Source organism: Podarcis liolepis (genome assembly GCF_965112155.1).
Source record: "Podarcis liolepis genome assembly, chromosome: 11".
Taxonomy (NCBI): Eukaryota; Metazoa; Chordata; class Lepidosauria; order Squamata; family Lacertidae; genus Podarcis; species Podarcis liolepis.
Window position 1 is genome coordinate 13,014,696 of NC_139565.1, and position 26,855 is coordinate 13,041,550.

The window sequence follows — 26,855 nt, forward strand, 5'->3', positions numbered from 1 at the left end:
CAAAACACTGCATACACATGGAGTTCCAGCTGCCTTTCTCTCTCTCCATTGGATAGAAGCCATGTGTTCCGCCACACACAGCAGTGTTATGATGCCAGAATGTATTCACGTGTGGTAGTATTTGGCTAAGTGGGTGTGGGCGGATTGGGCCAGTTCTGAGCAACAGGAGGTCTTGTCTGGAGCTTCAGCCTGGCAATCATCCACAGCCTAGCTGGAAGATGGGAAAGGCAGGTTATGCAGCCTCTGGAGTTCTGGGAGGCTAGTGTCTCAGGCATGTGGCACCCTCCCAAACATCTGTTTGGGAAGCATGTCACAGTACTCTAGCCAGGCTCTACTCGTTCCAGGGCTATGAGGAAGAGGCTGGAGTGGACAGAACTAAAGAGTCAAAAAGAGCTCTAAGTAAGTGATGGTGATTTTGCACATTGCTTGTCAGCACTTACTCGAGAGCTGAAAACTTTCACAATCCTGCGATCTCTTCATTAGCAGTTTGAAAGAAAGCTGCTCTGGTTTTTCTTCTTTTGGTTTACAAGCTGGGTGCAAAATAACAACAACAATCTGTCCCTTCACTTTCCAACAGGGCTTCAGGAGGCTTTTGATCGCGATTGGGAATCTGGGAAGATCACATACAACAATTACAGAAATGGATCCGAAGATGCTGTTCTGGCTTACAAGCTTTTGGTTCAAACGGGCATCCAAGACAAACCCTTTGATATTAGCCAGGTAATTTAAAAAATACTACCTTAACTCTTATTTGTTTAAATGGAATGATGCAAATGGGAAGTAATTTTCCTTCCTTCTTTACTGTTTAAAGCCTTTGTCAATATCTGGAATACAAAGTTGACAGTTAGGTCTGACCATCCCTTTCCCATACATGGTCCAGAGCATTGTAGACATTGAAGCTAAGGAATGACAGCTTGAGTAATGGTGACAGGAAACTCTAGATGAATCCCACCACACACAGGGAAGAGCTTATTCAAATGTATTCCTTATTACAATGGTGGCAATGAAGAATGAGACTTCTCCTACCTTTGCATCTGGACAATAATGCCCAGAGAAGCCATTCCTAAGGCTTATCACGACCCGACCACAAGGTTGAATAACCCAGCTGGCTTGCTGTGATTTGTTTTCTGAGCACTTTGTGAATAATGTTACTTACATCTGCTTCAAACTGAATGACACCTCAAGTGCAGAACTACGCTTCTGTTTAGTTTCAGTTGACTTAACCTAGAGATGTGGACAGAATCACTGGAAATGTCTGGCTGATCTCTTTGTGCATTTGAAAAACCTTCCTGGCTATTAGTATTGAGTTTGCTGGTCATGAAGTGACCTTCCTTGAGGTGAGAGTAATTCCTGCCCTCTTGAAGGAGACAATTGTGATACCTCTGTTGAAGGAACCATTTGTAAACCCCCTCAACCTGAATAATTACTGGTCTGTTTCCAACCTACCTTCTCCTGGCAGATGGCATGGACTAGGGTTTTCTGCAGACCCCTATGTTGCTTCCTTTTGTGAAGTCACCCCTGGGCTCCTGGTCAGACTGAACCCTGATACAAGTAATCTTTTGTCATTTTTTCATCCTTCTTATGGAACTGCCATTCCAGTAAAGCCTGGCGATGTTTCCAGGATTTGTTCTGGCATCTGTTGTGCGTTGATCTTAACACAACCATAGTTAGTTAGCCTAAGTCAGCCTTCTTCATACCTTGATCCCCAGATGTCGTTGACCTACGACTCCCATCATCCTTTGCCAAACTGGTTGGGGTAATGAAGGCTGTAGTTCAGCAACTGCTGGGAACTCGTGGTGGGAAGAACTCTGGCCTAAATTACAGTTTGCAAGCCAGCTTCTGACTGTGGTTCCAAAGCTAACAATTGTTCATGAAAATATTCAGACACTAACCATAGTGCCATAGACCAACACCCTTGCAGTTTTGAAGATGCCTGCATGAAAAAGGATGGGGGCAGATTCCATGCAAGCTCCCTCAGTCCCCTAACCATGGTTTGATGGTCAAGCAGCAGGCCTTTCTCTCTCTCTCTGTTTCCTGTTCTTTTCTACTGCTTTATTCTTTATAACTGTTTTTTTAAAATAAAATCAGCAGCAGCACCAGGCCTAGGAATGGAGGCTGTTGTATTTTGAAAAAGAGATCCTAACCATTTATTTGATATGAGAGTAACCAAAATCGATAGTTTTACATCCTGGCATCCATTCTTTTCTTCTGCAATGCATAATTTATCTTGCTGGTTTCGTAGGCCCAAGGAGCTCTTTTAACGTGCATGTATGTGATTTTCTCTATTTGTAGTATTACATGATACAGTCTAGGAACATTTTTTAAAATCCCATCTTCTGTGCTAGTCCCAGTCATGACCAAGGAATATGAGTTTAAATGCACCTTGACCCCAAATCTGCTGAACCCCAGTGGGGCCTGGTTCACACAAAATGCTAAGCCAAACCATGGCAGTGTGAATGTGCAGAAGCGATTGCAGCCGCTTTGCTCCTACCTGGTTATTTTGCTGCTGTGCTATACTGACCTAAGCCATGGTTTGGTTTAGGGTGTGTTATCCAAACCCAGACTCATAGTTCGGTTCTGTGCAGACAAACCACAAGCTGTAGCCAGGGTACAGCTAAACCACGAGCCCAGGTTTGGACAACCATAGATTAGCACTGTGCGGTACAAAACGAGTGGTGAGGAGCAAAGCAGCCACAAGCCAACATAGGTGCTTATTCATGCTAGCCCATGGTTTGGAATGCATGTTAATGAGGGCATTGTTTTTAGTGGGAGACTTCTGCATTTCTCTGACCAATAGATGAAGTGTCACTCTGCATACATCTAGATCAGGCTTCCTCAACCTTGGCCCTCCAGATGTTTTGAGACTACAGTTCCCATTATCCCTGACCACTGGTCCTGCTAGCTAGGGAACATGAGAGTTGTAGGCCAAAAACATCTGGAGGGCCAAGGTTGAGGAAGCCTGATCTAGAGGCTTCTTACATCTTCTGTACCAGCATACACTCTTATGAATGAGAGGAACTGTGCTTCCTTTGCACCAATATGAGCGGCAAATCTGGCATAGTTTGCTTTCATTCCAATGCTTTGGGTTCAGCTTGCAAATTCTCCCAAGCCAGCTGGTTAAAAAAGAAAGAAATAGGTTTACTCAGAAGTAAGTCCCATCGGTTTCAGTAAGACCCCTGTACATGTAAGTCCTACTTCCTTTAAAAAAAAACAAACAATTTATATTAAACATTTTCATGAAATAAAAAAGAACATGCAATCTCTCTCTTTATTTTGGTTCAGATTATAAAGTCTTTTGGTTACATTCAGTGGAAGACAATATGGTACTCAGAGATAGGGGGAGAGGGTGGGTGATAAACTTGCACACTATTCCCCTCCCCCCAAACTTGGTATATGTGTGACTTCCTTTGAATACTTTAAATAGAAAGAGAAGTTATTCAGGGCAAATCGTCATGATGTTAAAAATCTCAGATCTGTTCATGGGCATCACAAGCTAAATGGGAGAAGGAATGATACCCCCTGACAGATCCTTCTTCTTTTCTCCAAAATTGCTTCCCCATTCCTGAGTGTGTGCTGAATAACGCTCCATCCTGATCATGAAAAACCCCTGCATATGAATATGCTCATAAGGTTTGGGCAGAGGGTTTTTCCTGTATTTATATGGTCTACTTTTTTGCATCAGATACTGATGCAGTATCTGAATATTCCCATAGGCTAAGCAGCTTTGGATAGTGGTGCAGTCCCATGTTTTAGCTGCAGCTTGTAGCTGTTTGTACAGTTTTATCTTACATTTTTTGCCATGGGCAAGTTGGGAGGGCCAGTTATGCTATGTTACACTTATGTGTGATATAGATTGCAGTTTCTCATTAGAATCATACAGTATAATTCCCAATAGAAGTGCTAACATCCACGCCCCCCGCCCCAGGTACAACAGGAAGTACCTCAAGGAATCAGTTGTTGGGCCGTCTGGGTTGGGCCTGCTGCTGCTGTACCCTCATGAGTTTAATTCTAGCTTCCATGCTACCAGTCCTGATCTGCTAGTTTGAACTAGCAGCAATCAGCCTGGGAACTGGAACATGGTCCCTGTGTGGAGTACAAGTTCACGTGCGCTACAAGTTCATGCCAAACACTGCCAAAGCCCCCTTCTATCTAAGGACCCTTAAGGGAAGTGTTTAAAAGTCTGTAAAGGGAACTGTGTCGTTCCAAACTCCACTGCTTTGCTTTCAGGCAGAAAATAACATCCCCATGACCTTCTCAGGAGCTGTTTGCTAGACTCAAAAGCACGGTTTAGAGTACTTTGACGAAAGTGGTATTGGGTAATATTGAATGATGTTGATGGTTTTATTATTATCTGTACCCTGTCCATCTGACTGGGCTGCTGCAGCCACTCTGGGCTGCTTCCAACAAATATAAAAGCATAATAAAACATCAAACACACACACACACACACACACACACACACACACACATATATATATATATATATATATATATATATATATATGAACAACAACTACTTATCTTTATGCAATATGCAAATCCAGGGAGGAGAGACAACCATAATCAGGTGCCCTAAGAGACTTGTTTGTTTGTTTGTTTGTTTGTTTGGCATCAAATGCAAAATGCAGCATGGAACAAATGATTGCCCGTGGCTCCTGATATAATTTCTTCTGCCTGGGAGGGATAAAAGTGTGCTGCTGCCTCCGCAGAGGCTATGAGCTGTTCTCTGCAGTTCCAAAGACAATTTGAAGACATACAGTTGTTGCATATCCTGTGGATTAATTGAATCCAGATCTCTAGATTCCAGCTTTGCTTTTTTTTTTTTTTAGGCTGCTGTCACTGTTGTTTTTCACATAATTAGAAAGAGCTGAAAATGAGAGTTGGGGCAGAATGAAAAATAAACAAAACAAAACCCCTTGTGTGTCGCCCTTTTCCTGGCATTTTCTGTATATCACCCCAGTTGTTTGGCGGGACATCTTTTGTTCCTAGAAAATCCGATTCAAATTCTCCAAATTCACTTACCCACGTGACCCCTGGAAGAGTGGACTCATCTGGTTTTGGGTGCTGGGCATTTTCTGAATACATAGGTCATAGGAGGCAAGTGTTAGCAAAATTTATACAGATGTTGTTTTATTTTTATAGCTCTCCTCCATTTACTGGGTGGCATTTCCTTCAGTGTTAACAACAGAGGTTAACTGCACACAGACGTCTATAGGACTCTTGCCAGATTCTCTCTCTCTCTCTCCCCCCCCCCCCCCGCCCCGACCTCCATCGGTTCCTTTTTCTTTTTTTCTCTCAAAACTAGCTTTAAATATGTTTCTCCAGTTTGGTCATTTCCCCCCCTCTTGGCTGCAGACAACATTTTTAGAATTTAGGTTTAATTGGCTCAGTCTTCATCTGGAACCTTCTGTTGATTTAATGTTTCTAATGAATTGCATGCAAAGCATTTTCCGCTATATGAAACCTCTTGAATATAAAAATGTAGTTTTTCTACCATAAACAAAACTCTCTTTATGACATCTCTGCTAAGTATAAAGTCTTCTTTCAAAGGCTATTATTCCATTTTACATGCTGTTGCATAATGCCTTTCCTTCTTGTGTTAAAAGAATTGGGCATAAGTCCTAACATTCTGAACAAAAGTCCTAATTCCATCCTAAACCGTTCTTTCCTTTTCCTTCCCTCCCCATTTTTATTTTTTTGCAGTTGACTAAACAGCGCCTGGTGGATGCAGATGGAATCATTAACCCCAATGCCTTCTACATCTACCTGACAGCCTGGGTTAGCAATGACCCTGTGGCATATGCTGCCTCTCAAGCCAACATCCGGCCCCACCGTCCAGAATGGGTCCACGATAAAGCAGACTATATGCCAGAAACCAGGTTGAGAAGTAAGGAACACTTCCCTTTTAATGCCTTATGGTTTATATAAGTGCCTCGGCCCGTCTCTCGAGGCCCAGCAACTCCCCAGTCAGTTGACACTGCCCAGGAGTCAGACCATAAACAGAACAATATATTGCGTTTCTTAGTAAAAACTCAGGAGACAGGTTGTGGTTGTGTAATGGAGTAGAAGAATGCCGTGCGTCGGTAGCAGTTCATCATTTTGAAAAATGAATTCTTTAATAGTCTATATCAGAGGTCTAAAACTCGTTTCATGTTAATGTGCCCTGTTCATTTTCTGTGGAAGCGGAGCCTTCAGTTCGCCATGGTGTGCTGCCTTTGCAAATGTGGAGCTTTAATAATTGGGGGTTATATTTTGTTCACTCTGAATTTGTCAGCTTGGGGTGCTAGTTGGGTGGGAAAGAGATCTGTATAAAGAGGATCCTCTGCTCTTGCAATCCGTCCCCAAGTCACCCGTTTGCATTCCAAATAGCAATCCCAGTTTGATTCTATTTGCTATTGCTCTGGATTTATTGGGTGAATTGCTGGTTGGTTATTGGGTGGCAGGAGTGAGGAGAGAAGAGGACCGGTACTTCTGGAAACACAACTGGATAACAAGCTAATTGTGCTTCACTGAATCCGAACCCTAAAGCTCATGGGCAGCCAGCCAAAACTTGTCTTAATGAAAATTTATAGTTGAGATTATAATAGGGCAAATCATGTTTAGTAAGTCAATGGAATGACCCTGCAGTGTTTGGAACACACAGCAGCAGCAAGAACTTAATGCTAGTTGTGTGATGGCTTTTTCGAGGGAGGAGTGGGTGGTATTGGGGACTTAGCATTGCTTTTTAAAAAGAGAGCATGGAGGAAAATTTGGGTGTGTTGAGTCACTGAAGGATAAAAATGATCTACTTCCTGAAATAGTCATTTGAAGTTTTTAATCTTTCTTTGATTGACTGTAGCATGCTCTAAAGCTCGTTTTTAATAACCAGGGAAAATGTAAGAAATGTACTGGCCAGCTTTAAGCTTTCAAAGTATTTAACTGATTACAAGTGCTGGCCCTGATTCACTGCTTCCTTTTTATGCTGTTGGGATTCCATGCTGTCAGCTATGCAATGATTTCAGAAGTATTGCCCTTCTAGCAGGGCAGTGCAAAAGTACATGAGGTTTTGCGATTCTCTCCAGTCAACTGTTAAACCCATTCTAAATCTTCAAATGTTAAGTCTTTGTTTGCTACTGTTCACGCTTATGTAGACGGCTATCAACAAATACTAGTGTAGTCAGCACAACGGACTGGCTATTTTAAAGCCCATTTTGTATGGCAGTGGGTGGTATCACACCTTGCAAGCTAAAATACTCTTAACATAGGTTGTTAAGCCTCGATTCCTTGACATTTTTTGTTAACTGATATCATTAATGATGGTATATGCTGTATTTATATGATAATCCCATTTTAACAGTAGGCACTGAGGCAAAATAAAGATAAATGAAAGATAACAAAGAGACTTGTGGGGTATTAAAAACTAGAGTGATATCCAACTAAGTCAAAGATAAGTCAGTGTGGTGTAGTGGTTAGAGCAGGCATAGGCAAACTCGGCCCTCCAGATGTTTTGGGACTACAACTCCCATCATCCCTGACCACTGGTCCTGTTAACTAGGGATGATGGGAGTTGTAGTCCCAAAACATCTGGAGGGCCGCATTTGCCTATGCCTGGGTTAGAGTGTTGGACTGGGACCCGGGAGACCAGAGTTTGAATCCCCGCTTGAACATTAAGTTTACTGAGTGGTCTCGGCCAGTCAATCACACCCAGCCTAAGCTACCTCACAAGGTTGTTGTGGGGATTAAATGCGGAAGGGAAGAACCATGTAAGACACCTTGAGCTCTATGGAGAAAAAGCTGGGATAGAAATGCAATCAATCAATCAATAATTCAGTGTACACTCAGTGATTTCAGAGGACCTACTGTTTGTATGACTAACATTGGATATCACCCAGTGATTTATTGTGTGGCATAAGATTTTGTGGACTAGCCATGAGACTATATAGCAAATTCCAAAGGAAGACTTTATTCCAGCTGTAAACTAGCCTTCTGATATGTTGATTTTTAGGGAATGCTGGATAAAGTGCTTCTAAACGGCTGCTTATTGTAAACTCAGTGCTGCTCATGCTTGCAAATTTTGTGCAACATCCATGGCCTCATTATATTTCCCCATACCAATTTAATCTACATGGTCTTTCTTGTCCCGGAACCTCCAGAGTTCTCCTTTCACCACTTGCTATATTTTCACACTACCATTATCGAACATTATAAGAACTTTTGGAGGGGTTGCCGTGTTTGTTTCTTGCAGCACTTTTAATCAGGATTTAACTTGTCTGCAGAAAATCCAATGAGTAAAAAACAAATGTGGAAACAGGGAATTCTTGCCACAAAGGGTGTTGGTTTTAGGGATGCTTCTATAATATTACAATGTCCATTGGGGTGTCTTTATAACTCCCAAATGTATAGCATGATAGTGGGAAGGCTTGCCTGTATGAAATCTGAAATGTACTACACCTCTTCATAATGAAATGTACTGCTTCTGCTGCATTTTCTTGGTGTATCTGAATGTACCATTTAATGCAAATTAATCCATGTTGATATTCTGGCACCAGAGAGCCAAACTGCTTCATTTGTCTGTTTCACTCTGTCTTCTGATACACTGTTTTCCAGCAAAAGTTTGTTTAAGCATTGTGGTTTTTTCCCTTCCCAGTTCCAGAAGCTGAGCCTATTGAATATGTTCAGTTTCCTTTCTACCTCAATGGACTGCGCGACACTTCTGACTTTGTGGAAGCTATTGAGAAAGTGAGAGCAATCTGCAATAACTACACCAACCTCGGGGTTCCCAGTTACCCCAATGGATACCCGTTTCTCTTCTGGGAACAATATATCGGTCTCCGTCATTGGCTCCTTCTGTCCATCAGCGTGGTTCTGGCGTGTACGTTCCTGGTGTGTGCCCTCTTCCTTCTGAACCCTTGGACAGCTGGGATCATTGTAAGTGTTTGCTGAAGCAAAATTCCTTTCAGCATAGCTCTTGCTACAGTCAGGAAGGTTTTGTTTATGTCTGGCTACTGATGGGGTATGCATATTGCATCATTCATGATATATTTATTCAACTTGAGGGGGGTAGGGTTCATGAAAAAGGTATAAGCCTTAATAACCTTCATCCTTTGGCCTCCTCTATTTGCTTAAGTTTAAAATAAAAATAAAAGTGTCTAAACTTTTGCCCTCATTCTGATACCTAGAGGCAAAAGAAAGAGAAATTATTAAATGATTTTTTTTTTAAGCGTCTTATTATTCTAGAGAGCTAAGTGATTTTTGCGTCAAGATTTATTTTTCTCATAAGCAATTCATTATTACGTTCTGGACACAAACCTGCTACTTTTTGTTTTGGAAATTAATCTTGTGGACTTCCAAGTAAATAGCTGAAAAATAACAGTTCGCTCTTACGCTTGCTATTTTTGCAAGCGAGTCCCAAGGTTTTCAGGGGCCCAAGGCAAGGGACCTGAGATGCTCCCGAGAGTGAAGTCCTTCCTGACATTTCTCTGGAGCTGCTTTCTTTGTTGAGCTCTGGAAGTGTTCACAGCCTTAACACAAAGAGCCGCACAGGATTTCAGGGCCCAGCATCTGACTGCATCAGTTGCTCTCTGCTGCTGGCTTGATCTGAGGAATCCTGTGCAACTTCCTCAAGAGAGGACCAGTGTGAAAAATTGCCTGGATCCCCAAAGTTGGGTTTCATGGGGGAAGAAGAGTGCAAGGCAGGGTGTAGGAAAAATAGTCTGATGTAAATTGTATAAACTAGTTTTTTATATGTTCTGGAAAGTGCTGGTGATCTTTCAGCGCACGGGCATTCTTTTTCAAATGGAATGTTGATGTTATGCTGTCTAAACTTTACAAACTTCCCCGTAGCTTGTAAAAGGGCAGAGGTAGAAAGCCATTACCAGGTTTTGTCCTATAGATGTGTGTACAGCAGGTATGTTAAAAGGCAAATGTTTAGTCTGGAGTAGCTTTCAAAAGTCATAGGCTGTGCATGTTATCATTCACGAGTCATTAGCTTATAAAATAATTTATTGCCGTGCCTATAGGGGGTGGAGTTTGCTTTCAGAAAGGGATTTTACCTTTTTAACCGAGTCTTCAGGCTTTCTCCTTCTTCTGTTTCGATGCCTTTTTCGTGTTCTCTACCCCCTGCCTCTTAATTTTGTTTACGAGGTGGATGAAAGAAGAAAAATAAAAAAGCCTCCCCTTAACTTTAACTGTTTGCTTTGTCCATGCCAATCCCCCCAAGTTCTTCAAAGCTAAGAGGCCCTTTGTAACCCGACACCCATCAGCTGATTACGGCATTCACTGTTTTCCATGCATTAACTACTCCCAAGTCATCTTCACTTACTCTGTAATTTGGTCAAAAGGTTGTCTGGGTGGGTGGGTGAGGGGAGCCCACATGCTGTATCTTTCCTTGCGTTAATCACTATACTGGGACTACGTAAGTGGAGGTGGAATTCAGGAAAGAAGTAGAGAACGGCCCAGATGATTTCAGGCGGTATTGCCAAACAATAAGTGAAGCAAACCTGTATACTTCGATTTCTGCCTGGCTTCAAAGAAAACTATTAACTCGTGGTTTCTGAAGAGCCTAGACATTTATTTCAGTAATTAAGAATAATAAATACCAGTGGTTCACCTTTTCATTCTCCCTTTCCTTCTCCTTTCTCCAGATGTTTTGGACTACAACTCCCATCATCCCTTGCCAGCTGGCTGTGCTTGTTAATAATTGTAGTGCAAAACATCTGGAAGCCACCAGGTTGGTTTGCTGTTCTGTATATAAGAGGGAAAGTTGCTAATTGCCATTTGGATCTCTTTAGGTGGTGGTGCTGGCTCTGATGACAGTGGAACTCTTTGGTATGATGGGTCTTATTGGGATAAAACTGAGTGCCGTGCCTGTAGTCATCCTGATTGCTTCTGTTGGAATTGGAGTGGAGTTCACTGTTCACATTGCCTTGGTAAGTGGAAGCTGAATATCTCATTTTGTTCTTTGATAAACCCCTTTTTTGGAAAAAAAACTCTCCCTTCATGCCAAAAAATATGCCTTGCATGTGGACAGCTAGTTCCTCCAAATGGAGATTGGAATACAGTGGTACCCCTGGATGCGAACGTGATCCATTCCGGAGCCCCGTTCACATCCTGAAGCGAACATAAGACGTGACTGCACGTGTGCGGGTCGCGTTTCACCGCTGCCGTGCATGCGTGTGACGTCATTTTGAGCATCTGCGCATGCACGAGCGGCGAAACTCAGAAGTAACGCACTCCGTTACTTCTGGGCCGCCGCAGAGCGCAACCCAAAAATATTTAAGCTGAAGCGTATTCATCCTGAGGTATGACTGTAGAGCTCTTCCCCATGTATTCCTAGTTTTCAAGGAATTCTTTGATGTGGAAGAATGGAGCATTCAATCATGTAGACTCCATCCACATTCTGAAGCAATGCTCTGATAGGGTGATTGTACACTTCCTTCTTCTTTCTGAGTAGAAATACTGTAATAACTTAAAACACGAATCGCACAAAAATTACAAAGCATTAATACACCCAGCTTCTTGCCCTTGTCACCAGAGTTAGATAAGTCCATGCAGACGACTGGCACCTGGCTTCCATAACGAATTTTACACAGGTAAATGAATTGAACCTTAATCTTGACAAGAGGGAGATGCTGTGGTTTGGTAGTGCCTGGGTCCAGGAATTAGGTGAATGGCCAGTGCTTGATGGAGTTGCACTCTCCTTGAAGAACCGGTGCATAGTTTGGGGGTATTTCAGTATTTCACGTTGTCACTGAAGACTTGTATGTTGGTAGTGACGCAGAGTGGTGGTACCCGCAAAGCACTCTGCAGTAACCACATGGGCAAAAAAAGTCACCTGACAACATTGTTACACCAGGTGAATGACCATGTGGATGGCCCCACTCACCTGTCAGACTTTGGCTTTGAAGAGTAGGGGAGATAATGATCTGGCCTGCCTGTGAGATCCGTGTCCTCATCCCTATGCGAGGGTAACATCCCCCCCAAGCTGCTCCCCATGCCAGCGTGACCCCACCCGGAGACTGGGCCTTTTTGTAATTTTTACAGAAGGGGCAGCAGGCTCTCCATCCGTGGCTTGGGACTTTTCATATTACCTTAGAGGTGTTAGAAACATCGCTGCCTTAGCAACTTCCAAACCACCAGCACAAAGTAAGAAGTTGTTGGTTATTTATTATCGCTTTGTTTTTACTCTAGAGCAGAAAAGAGGCACTTGTGGCTTTTTCTGCCTCAGCAGCCAAAACAATTTGACTAGCTTAGGTACTGCACACCTTGGTCTCGGAGGGGTGGTGAGGAGGACCACATTTTTTGCTGCTGCTTCAGGCAGCGAGATGTCTTGGGCTGACTCTGCTGCAGTCACGGGGCTTAACCTCCCAGGGAGGGTTGAATTCTGACACCTCTCACTTTACAGATTAAGCCTTCTGACTGATTACAAAATAAATGTCTGCCTTAAGCCTCGTTAGCCAGTTATTCATATATGTATAGTAAGAAGAACTGTCAATTGCCAATTGTCGTTGTAGCATCTTTCCTCTCCTCTGGGGACTCCCTCCCCCTTAGGAATCCTCGTAAGCTGCTCACACTATTCTGATGGCATGAACTTCATTCTTTCCCAGGCCTTTCTGACTGCCATAGGAGACAAGAACCGCAGGGCTGTCCTTGCCTTAGAACACATGTTTGCACCCGTGTTGGATGGAGCTGTGTCTACGCTGCTCGGTGTGTTAATGCTTGCAGGATCCGAGTTTGACTTTATTGTCAGGTAAAACATGTGTGCATCCTGCCTCTCCCTTTGCTTAATTAAAATGAAATGAATGTAGCAGAGCCTCATTTATCTGACTAGGCAAGGGCGCCTATAATGGTTACTGGATAATCTGAAATTTGGTTAAGAGAATCACTATTTCATTGGGATTAGACTATGATGTTGAGCTGTGCTGGAATACCCCAAGTGCAAGTTCCTCTAGCTCAGAGTTGCCCACACTGACTGGCAGCAGCTGTCCAAGCTTTCAGGTAAGGGATTTTCCCAGCACTGTCTGGAGATGTGCTGGGGAACTTTGATCCGTTTATATGCAGAGCACAAGCTCTGCCCCTAAGCTGGGGCCCTTTCCTGATCACGTAAGTGAGGTTCCTTTCATGGGAATGCTGTCATGCTTCTCCATTTGCCTGCTGCTGCAGTGCTGTGCATGATGTGTTTGCTTATGCCATGGTTTCGTTTTTACTCTGCTTTATTACTTTGCTAGTTTCATTTTAGTAGCTGTTTCTATTGCAAGTACTGGATTTTGTTAAAAATAATTTTAAAAGCTTCCTGCTCAGAAAAGGCCTTATGCAGCCTATAGTTTGTTCAACAGCAACATCAAGTTATTCCCAGAGAGTGGTTAGCTGGAGGCGACCTTTAACCTAAGCACTCTCCCAAACTATTTACATGCAGAGTACTTTGAGTGGAGAAGCCTGAAAAACTATAAACATCCTGAAACTGAAACTCCCTTTACCTCACCCCCGCCACTGAAGATTATAGAACAGTTTGGCTGACCAAAATGAAAAGTTCAGGGTAGAATGTGAGCAGGCAGGCACCTATAACATCACGGAATGTAACATAAAATACACAGTGAAGCCTGAAGGCCTTTCTGTCTGAAGCTAAAGGGAGCCTGTTTTCTTGTGGCTTTAATTAAGAATGTGAATACAGCAGATAAAAGCATAGAGCAAGTCCCCCCCCCCCTCTTTGGGAGGGAATTTGAGAGGGGTGATGAAATGGATCCTGTTTTGCTCCAAACAGTCTGTGCAAAGTCACTGAGCAGAAAGGCAAAAAAAATGTTGTCTATTTTGCAGAATTGCAGGGCAAATAAAACAAATCAAAAGAGCAAGTTAGTAGGAGCTGCAATTAAGGCAGACAGCAGCTAGATTGATGATGAAGAATAATTAATACAAATACCAAAAAAGGTGTGTAAAGTTGTAATAAAGGGGGGAACTGCAGTGCGGAAGCATTTATTATTGTAGTTTCTCACGGCTTTATGAAATCATAACCTCTTTCTAATCTGCCTCAACCTATAAACTAGTATACACCTTGGTGCCACTGCAACCTCCCCAAGCCCACAATTTCCCTCACCTACTTAGTACCTGCACCATGCCTCCTGGTGATGCATCCCCAATCCCATTTTGAGAAATGATGACTCTACAGATCAGAGTTTGGCTCATGGAACAAAGTGCTCTTGGGTCTTAACTCCCCATCCCCACCCAAACAGCCACCTGCACCCTTGAAAATCTGCTCTGTGCAGGGTTGGGGAATCTGTGGAACAGCATGAAAGGTAGAGACGTGGGCTTCACAGAGAAGGGGTAACTGGCAAAAGGGGAGAATGACCCTCTGCTGGATCCAAATGGAAGGATTCCTTCCACAAATCCTTTTGAACCCAACCTAGTGTGCTACCGCTCCCTCTCGGTGACTGAGTGTGTATATGCACGGTAAAGAACAGCTGGAGAAAGTTTGCAATCCGTCAGGCACTGCTACTGACTGTCCCCCATTCATCTCTGTGGGACTTTTGCTCACACTCTGCTCTAAACAAATGGGCGTTACCAGTGCTTGGGTGGATTGCAGCTATGGTCTACTTAGGTAATAAGGATTGTAACACAATTTTCCAATTGGAATTGAACTTTGAGGTGTTTGTTTTTTTAAACAATTAAGCAGCATATAAATTTTATGAAATGAAATAAATGGGTATTTTAACTTTGTCTTTATTCATTTGGCCTTCTCGTTGTCTAACACAACCAGGGTTTAGCTTCCCTGTTGTTGTTTTTAAAAGATGGCTCTCAAGTCAATGAGCAACGCTTGGGCCTTGTTTCAAGGCCTGGGGAAGGTGCCAGACTATAATGGCAAGGAGTAGGTTTTTAGCCCAATAGCTCGTCCAGGTAGAGCTTTTGTATACTCAAAGTGGTCAGATCTGTAATCGCCCTGTTTATACTAGAGTTAGACTGATGGGATGCAAATGTCTCCAATGCCTCATGTTGATGGTGTGTCCCAGTTAGTTTACATTAGTGTAGGACATAAGCTAAGCCAGCTGGATCAGGCCAGTGCCCCATCTAGTCCAGAGTTCTGTTCTCACAGTGGCTGACCAGAGGCCCACGGAAGCTTGCAATCGGGACGTGACTGTGGCAGCACTCTGCTCAGCTGCAATTCACAGGGATGCGGGTGGCGCTGTGGTCTAAACCGCTGAGCCTAGGCTTGCTGATCAGAAGAGTGGCGGTTCGAATCCCCACGACGGGGTGAGCTCCCGTTGCTCGGTCCCCGCTCCTGCCCACCTAGCAGTTCGAAAGCACGTCAAAGTGCAAGTAGATAAATAGGTACCACTCCAGCGGGAAGGTAAATGGCGTTTCCGTGTGCTGCTCTGGTTTCGCCAGAAGCAGCTTAGTCATGCTGGCCACATGACCCGGAAGCTGTCTGCGGACAAACGCCGGCTCCCTCGGCCTATAGAGCGAGATGAGCGCCACAACCCCAGAGTCGTCCGCGACTGGACCTAATTTTCAGGAGTACCTTTTCTTTTACCTTTACTGTTTTGACAGTGGAGCTAGAACCTAGCAATTGTGGCTAGTAGCCACTGACCCTCCATGATTTAGGGTTTTTTGGTGCTAATGCAGGGTAGAAATTCCTATATGTAATCCTACTGTAATAGCATGACAGTTGTAGCTTTGCAGGTTAATAAGATTTGATCTGTTTAAACCATTGGCGAAGAGGTTGCCCCCTTCTGCCCCTTTCTTCAAACTGTTGCCCAAGACCCAAAGCCTTGAAATCCATTAGCTTTAAAATGCACCTTTGAGCTTAGCCTCTGTCATTCCCCCCCCCCCCAATGCTGGATACCCAACTAGTAAGGCTTTCCTATTGCTGGCAGGTTTACCACAGTATTCATGAAGGATACCAGACCTTAGCCCTCAATGGTGGGAAAGGACAACCACTCGTGCACTCTCCTCTTCTTCCATAGTACTTCAGCCTTTATGTTTGAATTGGCTGACACAAAACAAGAGCATTCAGAGATGCTAAATTGTTCAACAAAAGATTAGCCTGCAATGCAGCTCTGCTATTGTAGAGTGCTCTTTCTCAGTACAATGCTCGGGCTCGCCATAGAATGCCCTGCATTTTCTTTGCAAAAAGCTGGTTCCTGTGTCTAAAAAGGTTGCAATTTGAGCTATTTGGTAAAACTGGAACTCACAGAATTCAAGGCGGAAAGTTGTGATTAATGAATGGCAAGGGAAAGCCTTACCTGATACACTAGAGATTTAATTAGAGATTCTGCTGTTAGACGCAGAAGCATTTCACAGTGGATTAGCTGCTGGGAGAAGTAGGCTTCTTTCTCCTTCTAGGCTAAATTGTTTAAATTCTACACCCTTCACTTCATTTGTTTGCTTCTGCTGCTCCCCCCCCCCTTTTTTTCCTTTTTTGCTAATGGGGGCCCCTTTTCATTGTATTTGTGCTTTCAATCTGTTCAGTCATTCAGTTCGCATTCCATATTTTTGTGTTTGTGTAACACATTCATAAATAACATTACATGCTGCAAGATTTCGATAAATTAACAAGCATTTTTTCTTTCTTTCTTTCTTTCTTTCTTCCCTTTTTGAACTAACACTTTGGGTTGTGGAATGTAGCCTCTCTAATCCAAAAGGTAAAAAGAAGGGGGGGGGGGTTGAAAACCCTGCATTCTGACTTTGTACATTAAAGAAAAAACATTGTTGAGTGTTAGTGTGTTTGTTTGTTTAGTAAAAAGTGTTTCATATTTTTGTTTACAGTTCTAAATCATATTTTCAGCTTTTTAACACATAGTATGTTGAAATATTCCAGGTATTTCTTTGCTGTTTTGGCAATTTTAACAATCTTGGGTGCTTTGAATGGACTGGTGCTACTCCCCATTCTCCTTTCCCTTTTCGGACCATATCCTGAGGTCAGTATTGTATTACTTGCAAATTGTGGTTGTTCTTTTCACTGCTACTAATTATTATGTTATGTACTTTACACTTGTGCTACTTCTAAGTATGTTGCACTGTTATTTGGCAGTTTGGTGCAGAAAACAGAATTTTTCGTTGCATATACATTGGAGCATCTGAAATCTGATGTGCTTGTGCAAATCTAACTTCTTTAACTGTTTTGTGCTAAAAAGCAGTCTAGCATGGTTGCTGACCTCAAGAGCATGACATTTGCCATCAGGCGAAGAAGACAACATTCTTCCTGATATCCAAATCTATTCATGTACTTATTTCTCGCAGTATCACAACAGACCACCAAGAAACAGTACCTACTAAAGCTCAGAAACTATAAACTACAAGTATGGGAAGTGAGATACCCCCAAATTTAATTTGCATCTATTATTGGGTGCCACAATCTGGCCACTCTTGTGGAGCTCCACGTAGGCAGGTGCTTCCCATTTCTTCATGCTGTGTTCATGCGTGATAAGAAAACACCTGCACCATACACCACTTAAAAAGTCATGGCTTCTTCCAAAGAAACCTAGGATCTGCAGTTTGTAAAAGGTGCTGAGAGTTGTAAGGAGGCGTTCATTTCCCTAGTTATTGTTGTTTAGTTGTTTAGTCGTGTCCTATTCTTCGTCACCCCGTGGACCAGAGCACTCAAGACACTCCTGTCTTCCACTGCCTCCCACAGTTTGGTCAAACTCATGATAGTAGCTTTGAGAACACTGTCCAACCATCTCGTCCTCTGTCATCCCCTTCTCCTTCTGCCCTCAATATTTCCCAACATCAGATTTTTTTCCATGGAGTCTTCTCTTCTCACGAGGTGGCCAAAGTATTGGAGCCTCAGCTTCAGGATCTGTCCTTCCAGTGAGCACTCAGGGCTGATTTCCTTAAGAATGGAGAGGTTTGTTCTTCTTGCAGTCCGTGGGACTCTCAAGAGTCTCCTCCAGCACCATAATTCAAAAGCATCAGTTCTTCGGCGATCAGCCTTCTTTACCATTTCCCTCAGAGAACTGTGATTCCTAGAGTGGTTTAACAACCAGTCCTCCACAGGGTATTCTGGAAATTCCCTACTTTGTGAGGGGAGTTGGGATCTCCTAACAACAACTCTCAGCCTGAACGTTTACGGTTCCTAGGGTTATTTGGAAGATGCCAAAATTGTTAAAAGTGGTATAACAGTGCTTTAAATGTGCAGGTTTGGCTGAGATCCCCACATGTGTGTGGAGTATTCCAAAACAGAAAGCAAACCCTTGTGCCAGTGCTAGGAATGTCTGTCTAATTATTTATTACATTTCCATCCCACCTTGCGCTGTCTAAGAAGTTCAAGGTGCCCACCATATCTGATCCTCACAGCAACCCCATGAGGTAGGTTAGGCAAGGTCAATCAGTGAGCTTCATAGCTGTGGGGGGCGGGGATTTGAACCCTGGTCTCCCAGTATACCACACTGCCATTCATTCAAGCTGATCACCCCCAATAGAGTGCTTATGAGTAGGATTTGGGCCTGCTGCCAGCAAGCCTGTGCTTGCCCCATATTAAGGTTACCAGACACCCCCGTTTCCCGGGGACAGTCCTCGGATTTACAAATCAGTCCCCATACAAAATCTATTGAAAAGTGTCCCCGGATTCATTGAAAAATATCTGGTAACCTTACCATAGCTGTAAGCTGCTCCTGCTGCCACCACCCATTGCTTCCTCTGTCACAAGGCCCCGTGATAATTTATCATGCATTCAGGCAAGGACAGGTAGAGGTGGCTTTTGGTGGTTCCAGGCCCCAGCCGAGTGTCCAGTTGAGTTCCAGCATCCTAATGGGGGAAATTACACTCTGCACATGATTCCCAGAGAGAAAAAGGCTCCTGGAAGACCTCTTCAGTAGAAATTGTGTGTGGTGTATCATTTGTCCCAGGCCAATTCGTGGCGGGGGAGAGGGGGCGGCCGGCAAGCAGCTGAAGCTGTCGCTTCCCTGTCTCAAAGTGAGTTGGGACGGAGGAAGGGGGAAGCTGTGGCAGGCCCCTGGTGAGCAACTGCAATGAAAGTTTGCAACGCCCTTGGGCCTTTGTGTGTGTTTAGATAGTCCCTTTTGGGCTCGTGCCTCCCTTTGGATCATGCATGTGGAGTCATGAATTCTGTGCTAAATTAATGCAAGTTAAGCAGATTTGCCCATTTCATTCAATTTGCGTGTTTGTTTTCGCTGTCAGTACCATACCATTCCCTCCACCCCACCCCAAGAATTGGTTTGCCCTCAGCCAAGAACAGTTTGTGGGATATGGGGTGGGGAACACAACGTAGATCTTTTGCAACACACTGTGGCACAATTAAAAATCTCTATTTTGTGTGCCCGTCCACCAAACCTCAGATGACAGAGGGACCCTGAGCAAGTCTTCTGTGCTGAATAGTGCATTGATAGTTACGCGTGGAAGGAGGGAATCCTTAGGGCAGAGACTGTGATCTACTCCCAGTATAAAAAAAACTGGCAGTGATCTACCCATTGTCATTGGAGGGAGGAGGACTGTGCGTGGGGAATATCTAGTGATATTTTGAGTATTACAATCCTCCCCTCTTTATCTTCATATAACAATTCTGGTTCGTATTTGCTTTTAACATACATTACAACCCCACTCTTTTTTCTTACATCAGATGCGATGAATTCTTCCACTAATAGAGTTGTTGAGCTTTTTTGGGGGAAGGATTGCACAGAGTTTTTTAGCTTTCCCCCTATAACATTTTGTACACAATAAGAATCCCGCGATCTACCAGGATCAGCCAGGGATCTACCGGTAGATCACAGTCTACTGGTTGGACATCCCTGCCTTAGGGTATTCTGGCCCCAGGCCATTTAGGGCTTTAACAGTTAAGAGGCTATGTACTAGACTTGGAAATCAATTGGTAATGTACTATGTAATGTACTAGACTTGGTAATGTAGATTAGAATAAAAAATCAATTTAAGACACAGTTTGATAAAAGGTATTAAATGCAGACATTTAATGCATGCTTTGATATTAGAAACATTTTAAAAATGGGAGCAGTTTTACTGTAGTTCCTCTCCGAAGTGATGGGAGCTTATTTCACCAAAGTAAAGATATTTTCTCCAGATGCTTCTACTGACACCCACTAAGAGTTTTTAAACCGTCTTTCCTAGGTTTCCCCAGTCGATGGAAGGAGCAGGTTACCTACGCCATCTTCTGAGCCTCCCCCAAGCATTGTGAGGTTCACTATACCACCTGGTCATGCACAGAATGGGTCAGATTCTTCCGATTCTGAGTACAGTTCTCAGACCACGGTATCTGGAATCAGTGAGGAGCTCCATCAGTATGAGTCCACTCAAAGATCTGGTGCCCCGGTCCGCCAAGTAATTGTTGAAGCAACTGAAAATCCAGTATTTGCCAGATCCACTGTAAGTAACCCAAATCTCTGTTTCTCTTTTCCAGCTTTCATGTATAAATCTAACATTCCATTCCTTAACTAGTTTGATAGGTGCTGCAACATAGATGTAGAGCCACATTTCTCAGATTAGTGCATGTCTTAGGGTAGAGTCCGGTCTGAAACTTCAAGCCTGTGACAGTAAGATATCCAGGCTGATCTCCCAAACATATGACCATAATTTAGGGAAGATTCATTTTCCTACATGCACACACACACACACACACACACACACACCAATGCCCAGTTTCTCTTTGGAGTTGCATACTTAAGGAACATTTAAAAAGCAAATCACCACTTGCACAGGGATAGTCACAAACATTCCTATTACCAAAGGTGCCCTTTTTACAGTATCCACAGTTACGGAAATGGCTGCAGCAGCTTGTTCACACTAAAGTTTATCTACACTGTTGCATATCTTGGCACATGATTTCAAGGAGAACATAAACGCTGCCTTTCTGAAAATTGTCCCTTAATTTTTGGCTCTACTTGATGTGAACATCAAAAGCATTTCAGGAAAGAATGGGAAGTGTTGGTGCCAATTCAGTACTAAAAAAAGGAAATGTAAGCATAGTTCTTTGTATCACATTTTCCCCCTATTTGCAGATTTTCGGGATATGGGGATGCGTTTGATACAACTCTGGTAATATTGCCTCTTTTGACAGAAGGGCAAGTTTGTAATCTGGCAGGTTCTCTCACACCCACTAAGTTTCCTTGGTGAAATTAATAATGTAAAATAGGTTGGCTTGAAAAAAAAGAAAATGAATCTTATCAGAGCAAAGAATGGCACATAAACCACCAGTCTTTTTTATTATTATTTCCAACTCTACAATATCTTTATTTCATTTAATTGTTATAACATGGAATATGTGCTCTAAGGTATACAGAAGATACAGTGTAAATTATTACATTGATAAAATTCCTGTTTTCCATTCTGTGTCTATCTCATTCTATTTTTGTGACTTCCCTCCACCACAACACGGCATCCTTTAATATATTTTGAACTTGTCATTGTGTAATATATATTAGTTACTTCGGCCCCCAGAACAACCTTACAATAATTTTTTCCACTCCTTTGCGAACTTAGTCAATAAATTTGTTTTGGAACAATGTTTTGTCATATATTCTTCTAAACAGTTCCATTCCTTCTTAAGTTTTTGATTCGACTGAAATCTAATGGCTGCTGTCATTTTAGCCAACTTCACATAATTTGCTTAAACCAATCCTCTATTGAGGGAATCAGTCTTTTGCCCCTTCAAGCAGCTTAGCCACCGTGTTCTTTCTGGTTGTGGAGGAGCTACCATCATTTGTTGCCATAGCCTTATTAAAGATTTCCGTGCCCCATTTCCTTCCCAGGTGGTTCAGCCGGATACAAGGTATTATCAGCCAAGCCCAAGATCACAGGCTTACCAAGAGTCTGGATCCCAGCAAACCTGGCATCAAAATAAGCAGCCCAAAAGGGAACCAAGGGAAGGACTCCGGCCACCCCCTTACCGGCCGCGCAGGGATGCTTTTGAAACGTCTACTGATGGGCACTCCTGCCCTAGTAACAGGGACTGCTCCAGCCAGAGAGCTCGTTCTCAGAACAACAGAAACGCAGCCTTCACTGCCACGGGCACGTCGGTGCCTGCGTACGGCCAGCCTATCACTACTGTGACTGCCTCAGCATCAGTTACTGTCGCTGTGCACCCTCCAATGCACGGCCACAATACTCGCGGAGGGGGCTTTCCATCCTACGAGGGATACCACGAAAGCGACCATGGACAATTTGAGGACCCTCACGTGCCTTTCAATGTCCGGTGTGAGAGGAGGAACTCTAAAGTAGAAGTAATAGAAGTGCAAGATGTTGAATGTGAAGAGAGAACTCGTGGCAGCAGCTCAGATTAAGGTAAGGATTTCTGCAAGATCTAGAATCCCAGAAGAACTTTTCCATGTGGAGGAGATGATTGTGCAGTTGTGGAAGGTTGTATGGTGATAAGAAATCAGAAGGCTGTCAGACACATAATAATTTTTAGGGTTATATCATACAGTTGCATGAGGAATTGCATGATTGTACACTTATTGGTCAAGGGATGCGGGTGGCGCTGTGGGTTAAATCACAGAGCCTAGGACTTGCTGATCAGAAGGTCAGCGGTTCGAATCCCCGTGACGGGGTAAGCTCCCGTTGCTTGGTCCCTGCTCCTGCCAACCTAGCAGTTCAAAAGCACATCAAAGTGCAAGAAGATGCATAGGTACTGCTCCGGCGGGAAGGTAAACGGCGTTTCCGTGTGCTGCTCTGGTTCGCCAGAAGCGGCTTAGTCATGCTGGCCACATGACCTGGAAGCTGTATGCCGGCTCCCTCGGCCAATAAAGCGAGATGAGTGCCGCAACCCCAGAGTCGGCCTCGGCTGGACCTAATGGTCAGGGGTCCCTTTACCTTTACCGTTACACTCCTTGGTTACTGGAAATTCCTTGTCTGTGGAGAGCTAGAATATTGGGGGAAAGGCTTCTAAGATATTCCATCAAATGTGGTAGCTCTCAGTGGACAAGGAGTCTTTAATGTCAATCATGCTATCCAACCCCTAAAGTGCTACAGTCCCAGAAAGGTAGTAAACTTTGTGTTTCCACTTCCATTTTCAGCTGACCATGCTTTCTCATTTATGTTTATGTGCAAACACAACCTAGGAAGGACAAAGAAGCAGTAGATATATAGAACGGGAAAGTAGATGGAAGAAAAGTTTTCACTATTAGAGATTTTAATGGTGGAAAAACTAAACTTGAGAGACTTTACTTTTGCTTTTATTATTGCTTTTGTTAGGGACATCTGTGAACAGCTAGGATATGCATAGTTTAGTGTAACCTGCCTTAGAATAAGTACGCAGACTGAATTGCCTGTGATTTCCTTTCTTCTGTAAGATTCTAAGGGTAGTGAACGCAGGAAAACTCAAAATCCAGATATAAAATTATGTTCATTTAGTTCAGATGCTGGTGCTAACTTGACAAAAGCTGAGACTCACATCTGCCCGTTGTGATTGTGAACCTGGGCAAGCTAGACATCCAGAAATGGAAAAACTAAGAATTAACAAGGCCCTTTAAAAAAAAAAAGGACCTGTTTAAACCATTTGGCCACAGGAAGTCAGTGACATGGCTGGGAAAAGAACATAGGCCTCATGGCTTTTAATTGCAGAACTTGTCAGATGGCTTGGGGCTGAGGTGATTTATTTATCTTTGCTGAACTTTAGGTGAACAGTGGGGCTCCTTTTTTTGTCTCTATTTGTACAGGGAAATAACTGAAGCAAAGAAGAGGCCAAAGATGGGGAACCACCTCCTCTTTCCAGAACTGCTTGTAGAGAAACTGCCTGAAGTTATGAAGAAGAACAATCCTGCATCAGGGCAACAGTTCACCATTACTGTAACCTATTGTATTATTTTGTGAAATATTTCTATAAATATTTAAAAGATGTACACATATGTAATATACAAGAGAAACCGTGTAAAGTAGTATAATCTGGAGTTATTTTGACTCCTGTTTAACGGAGTGGGGACTGTTTTGTTTGTGCTCTGTTTGTACATTGATCTCTGTGCCACAACTAAGCTTAATCTAGTCGTAAATTTCAGCATATGTTTGCTGCTGCTTAAAATATTGTATAATTTACATGTATAATTCTATGCAAATATTGCTAATGTATTAGGGTTCGTTTGTTTTTGTTTGTTTTGTAAAGGTACATATGTGTGTGCGTGTGTTAAAGTATTTTTAAAATTTCCATATCACAGCCCTGTGGTAGTGATATGTTTCTGTTAACTTTCAAACACGCTATGCGTGATAATTTTTCTTTTTCTGTTTTTTTTCCCCTTTTTTAAAAAAACGAGCAGAAATGAAGAGCAGTGTGTTTAACCTTGATAAGTGTAGCTGTGGGGGGCGGCTTTGTGGTGTGTGTGTGTGTGTGTGTGTGTGTGTGTGTGTGTAGTTGTATACTGTAGTTACTTTATGGAGCACCCACTAGCGGGAATTTCCATCACGTGCCCCACTGAAATTCTTCTTTCGTGTTCAAGTATATGGTTCTTGTGCTGCGCTAATCCAATGGGTCGTGTGCAAGAGATTTTCTCAGAAGTGTGCGCTTACTGTTCCTTGACCTTGAAAAACAACCCACAGTGGCTAAGGCTCCAATCTTGCACATGTATGCTTGTGAGTAGGTTCCAGTGAAATTAGTGGGACTTCCATGAGTGGTATTCAAGCTGAAATCAAGTTAGTCTTGACTGATGGAGTTCATTGATTTCAATGGTCTACTCTGGGTGTGTATGTAGCCACATGTAGAATTGCACCTAACTTGGTAAAAAGAAAACTAATGAAAATATTCTAAGAGCTTAACAGCTGCTACTGACATTCATCAAAGAGCAGAGATAAAGGAGAAGCGTGGACAGACTGGGATTAGCATTTGTGGGTTCTAGTTCCTGTTGTACCAAATTTGATTTTAGGGAAACTACCTAATCTGCCTATACCTCTTTGCTCATATGTACTATGGTTAGAATTGTGTCTCTCAGCGGTGATGAAGGTTTTCATCCCCAGTGAATCATACGACAAGAACGCATAATAAAGTGTTGCTTGAAGCTAGAGGCTACTGAAAGCCTTGGCGTGTGCTAATTGCATAGATATGATTTTTTAAAAGACAGTTCTTGCTACATTCTGAACCTAGTACAACTAATATAGTTGCCATAGTGCTGTATGTCCCCATAGTTTCAGAAAACTTCAGGTAAATAAAAGGCGGCTTCCATTCAGGAAGTAGTTGAATTGGTCTCTTAATACCTCCAAGTTATTAACCCTGGGAGAGGTACAGCCCTGTTTTGATCATGCTTGAACTGGAAGGACCAGTGGTGGAAAGAGAAACTTGAGCCAGAAGGCACCGCATTGTTTCAGTGGTACATAAGCTACTGTTTAGAAGGGCACCAAAGCTCAATCTACAGCTCCAGCTTCCTGTCCAACGTGAAAAACGCTTGTGACAAAAAGGGCCCAATTGGGCCCTAGAAGTGTCACGATGTCAGACGATAAAACAAGGACAAAAGCTCTGCAACAGAACAGGATGCTACGAATTGCAAGCTACCTTTCACTGCCAAGAGTTGCAGCGGCAGAGGTCATGGTGGCGCCCCACGGATTATGCTTTGGGGCCACTCACTCTGCACTCTAGCCCCACGATTATTATTATTGAAACAGGAAGAGAAGCAGAAAGTGGAAAAGGCTTTGATGTTCAATAGCCCCTTCACCTTAGCCTGTGTGTGTGTGTGTGTGTGTGTGTGTGTGTGTGTGTGTGATCCCCTCCCTCTTTTTTGTGGGGTGCCTGCTCCTTGGTGCATAGTATAGACCATCTGTCTTCTTGTCACATTGGCAAAAAGAGATCTCAGTGGCTGGCTGTTCTGTTTTTTGTTGTTGTTTTTAATTAAAAACTTTAATTTTTGTTGATATTTATATTTTTGTATCATAAGAATGTTTTCTTACAGTATTTGTCATGCCAGTTTATAACAAACACAATGCAGGGATTTTATTTCTATTGGAAACACTATTACAGCTATGTTTCTACTTTTTAATGGAATCTTTATTTGTATAGAATGCTTACTAATGTTAAATAGGAAGAGAGTATATAACATTTACATTAAGGACTCATTTTGTAGCTTTTTAGAGTGAGGAGTTAAAAGGAAAAAAAATATTCAGACTGGGTCTCATTGCCTGCTTTGTTTTGAGCAGAAATGGGTTGTGTTTCAGTTACAAAGATAAAAGTATGCCATATAATTTATTTATATGAAAATTTATTTTTGTAGTGTATATAGTAGCCCTCAATTCTTTTGACAGAATTATATTTTTAAAGAGTTTATATGTAATGATGATACCATTATGTTTTGGAACATTACTGAGACATAAATACAATGCACATTTTTAATTACAAGTCCCATTTGCAAACAAAGAAAATGTTAACAGTGTTAAAAGAGAGTGTGGATATTCATGTCATTCTGAACTGTTTTAGTTGCCATTTTGCGATCTAGCATGGTTCTCAATTTTAAATCATGAGTGAAAATTTGTACAAACTCTCTAAACTTTAATGCTCAAACACTGATAGAAATTCTAACATGAATAAAAATTATTATAACTTATTGGTTACGTATTTAGTTGTTTGTGGAATGTTTATTTAAAACACGGAGAGTCGTATCGTTTAATTTGAGTCAGGCAATGCAGCAGAAACAATGCTATAGACAACCTTCTTAGATGATGCAAATTGTTAGGTTAAAATGCTATTCATTCATTTATATCCCACCAACGAACTCATGGTGGTGTACCTAATTCTCCACCCCACACTTATTTTATCCTCACAACAACCTGGTCACCCAGTAGGCTTCATGGCTGAGTGGGAATTTGAACCCGGGTCTCTCATGTTTTGGGCGATCTTTCTAACCACTACACCACATTAGCTCTCAGTATTAAAGTAGCTTGCCCAAGTGCACAGCCAGAACTTTGTCTCTGATGGACTGAGACTGCTCTGCTCATCAGAAATGGCAAAG

At 42.6% G+C, this 26,855-nt stretch overlaps 1 protein-coding gene across 2 annotated transcripts in view; it reads left to right on the forward strand.

Annotated features, from left to right (window-relative positions):
- The window catches only part of PTCH1 (patched 1), a 112,867-nt gene extending 86,406 nt beyond the window's left edge, over positions 1–26,461 (forward strand). For both annotated transcript variants that reach the window (XM_083464761.1, XM_083464760.1), the window contains exons 16-24: positions 578–720; positions 5,704–5,887; positions 8,627–8,907; positions 10,770–10,907; positions 12,585–12,727; positions 16,787–16,886; positions 20,050–20,304; positions 21,687–22,218; positions 23,592–26,461. In XM_083464761.1, the coding sequence (XP_083320887.1) occupies positions 578–720; positions 5,704–5,887; positions 8,627–8,907; positions 10,770–10,907; positions 12,585–12,727; positions 16,787–16,886; positions 20,050–20,304; positions 21,687–22,217 (1,775 nt within the window). In that variant the 3' untranslated portion in view covers position 22,218; positions 23,592–26,461. The remainder of the gene's footprint in view (positions 1–577; positions 721–5,703; positions 5,888–8,626; positions 8,908–10,769; positions 10,908–12,584; positions 12,728–16,786; positions 16,887–20,049; positions 20,305–21,686; positions 22,219–23,591) is intronic.
- Positions 26,462–26,855: the final 394 nt, after the last annotated feature.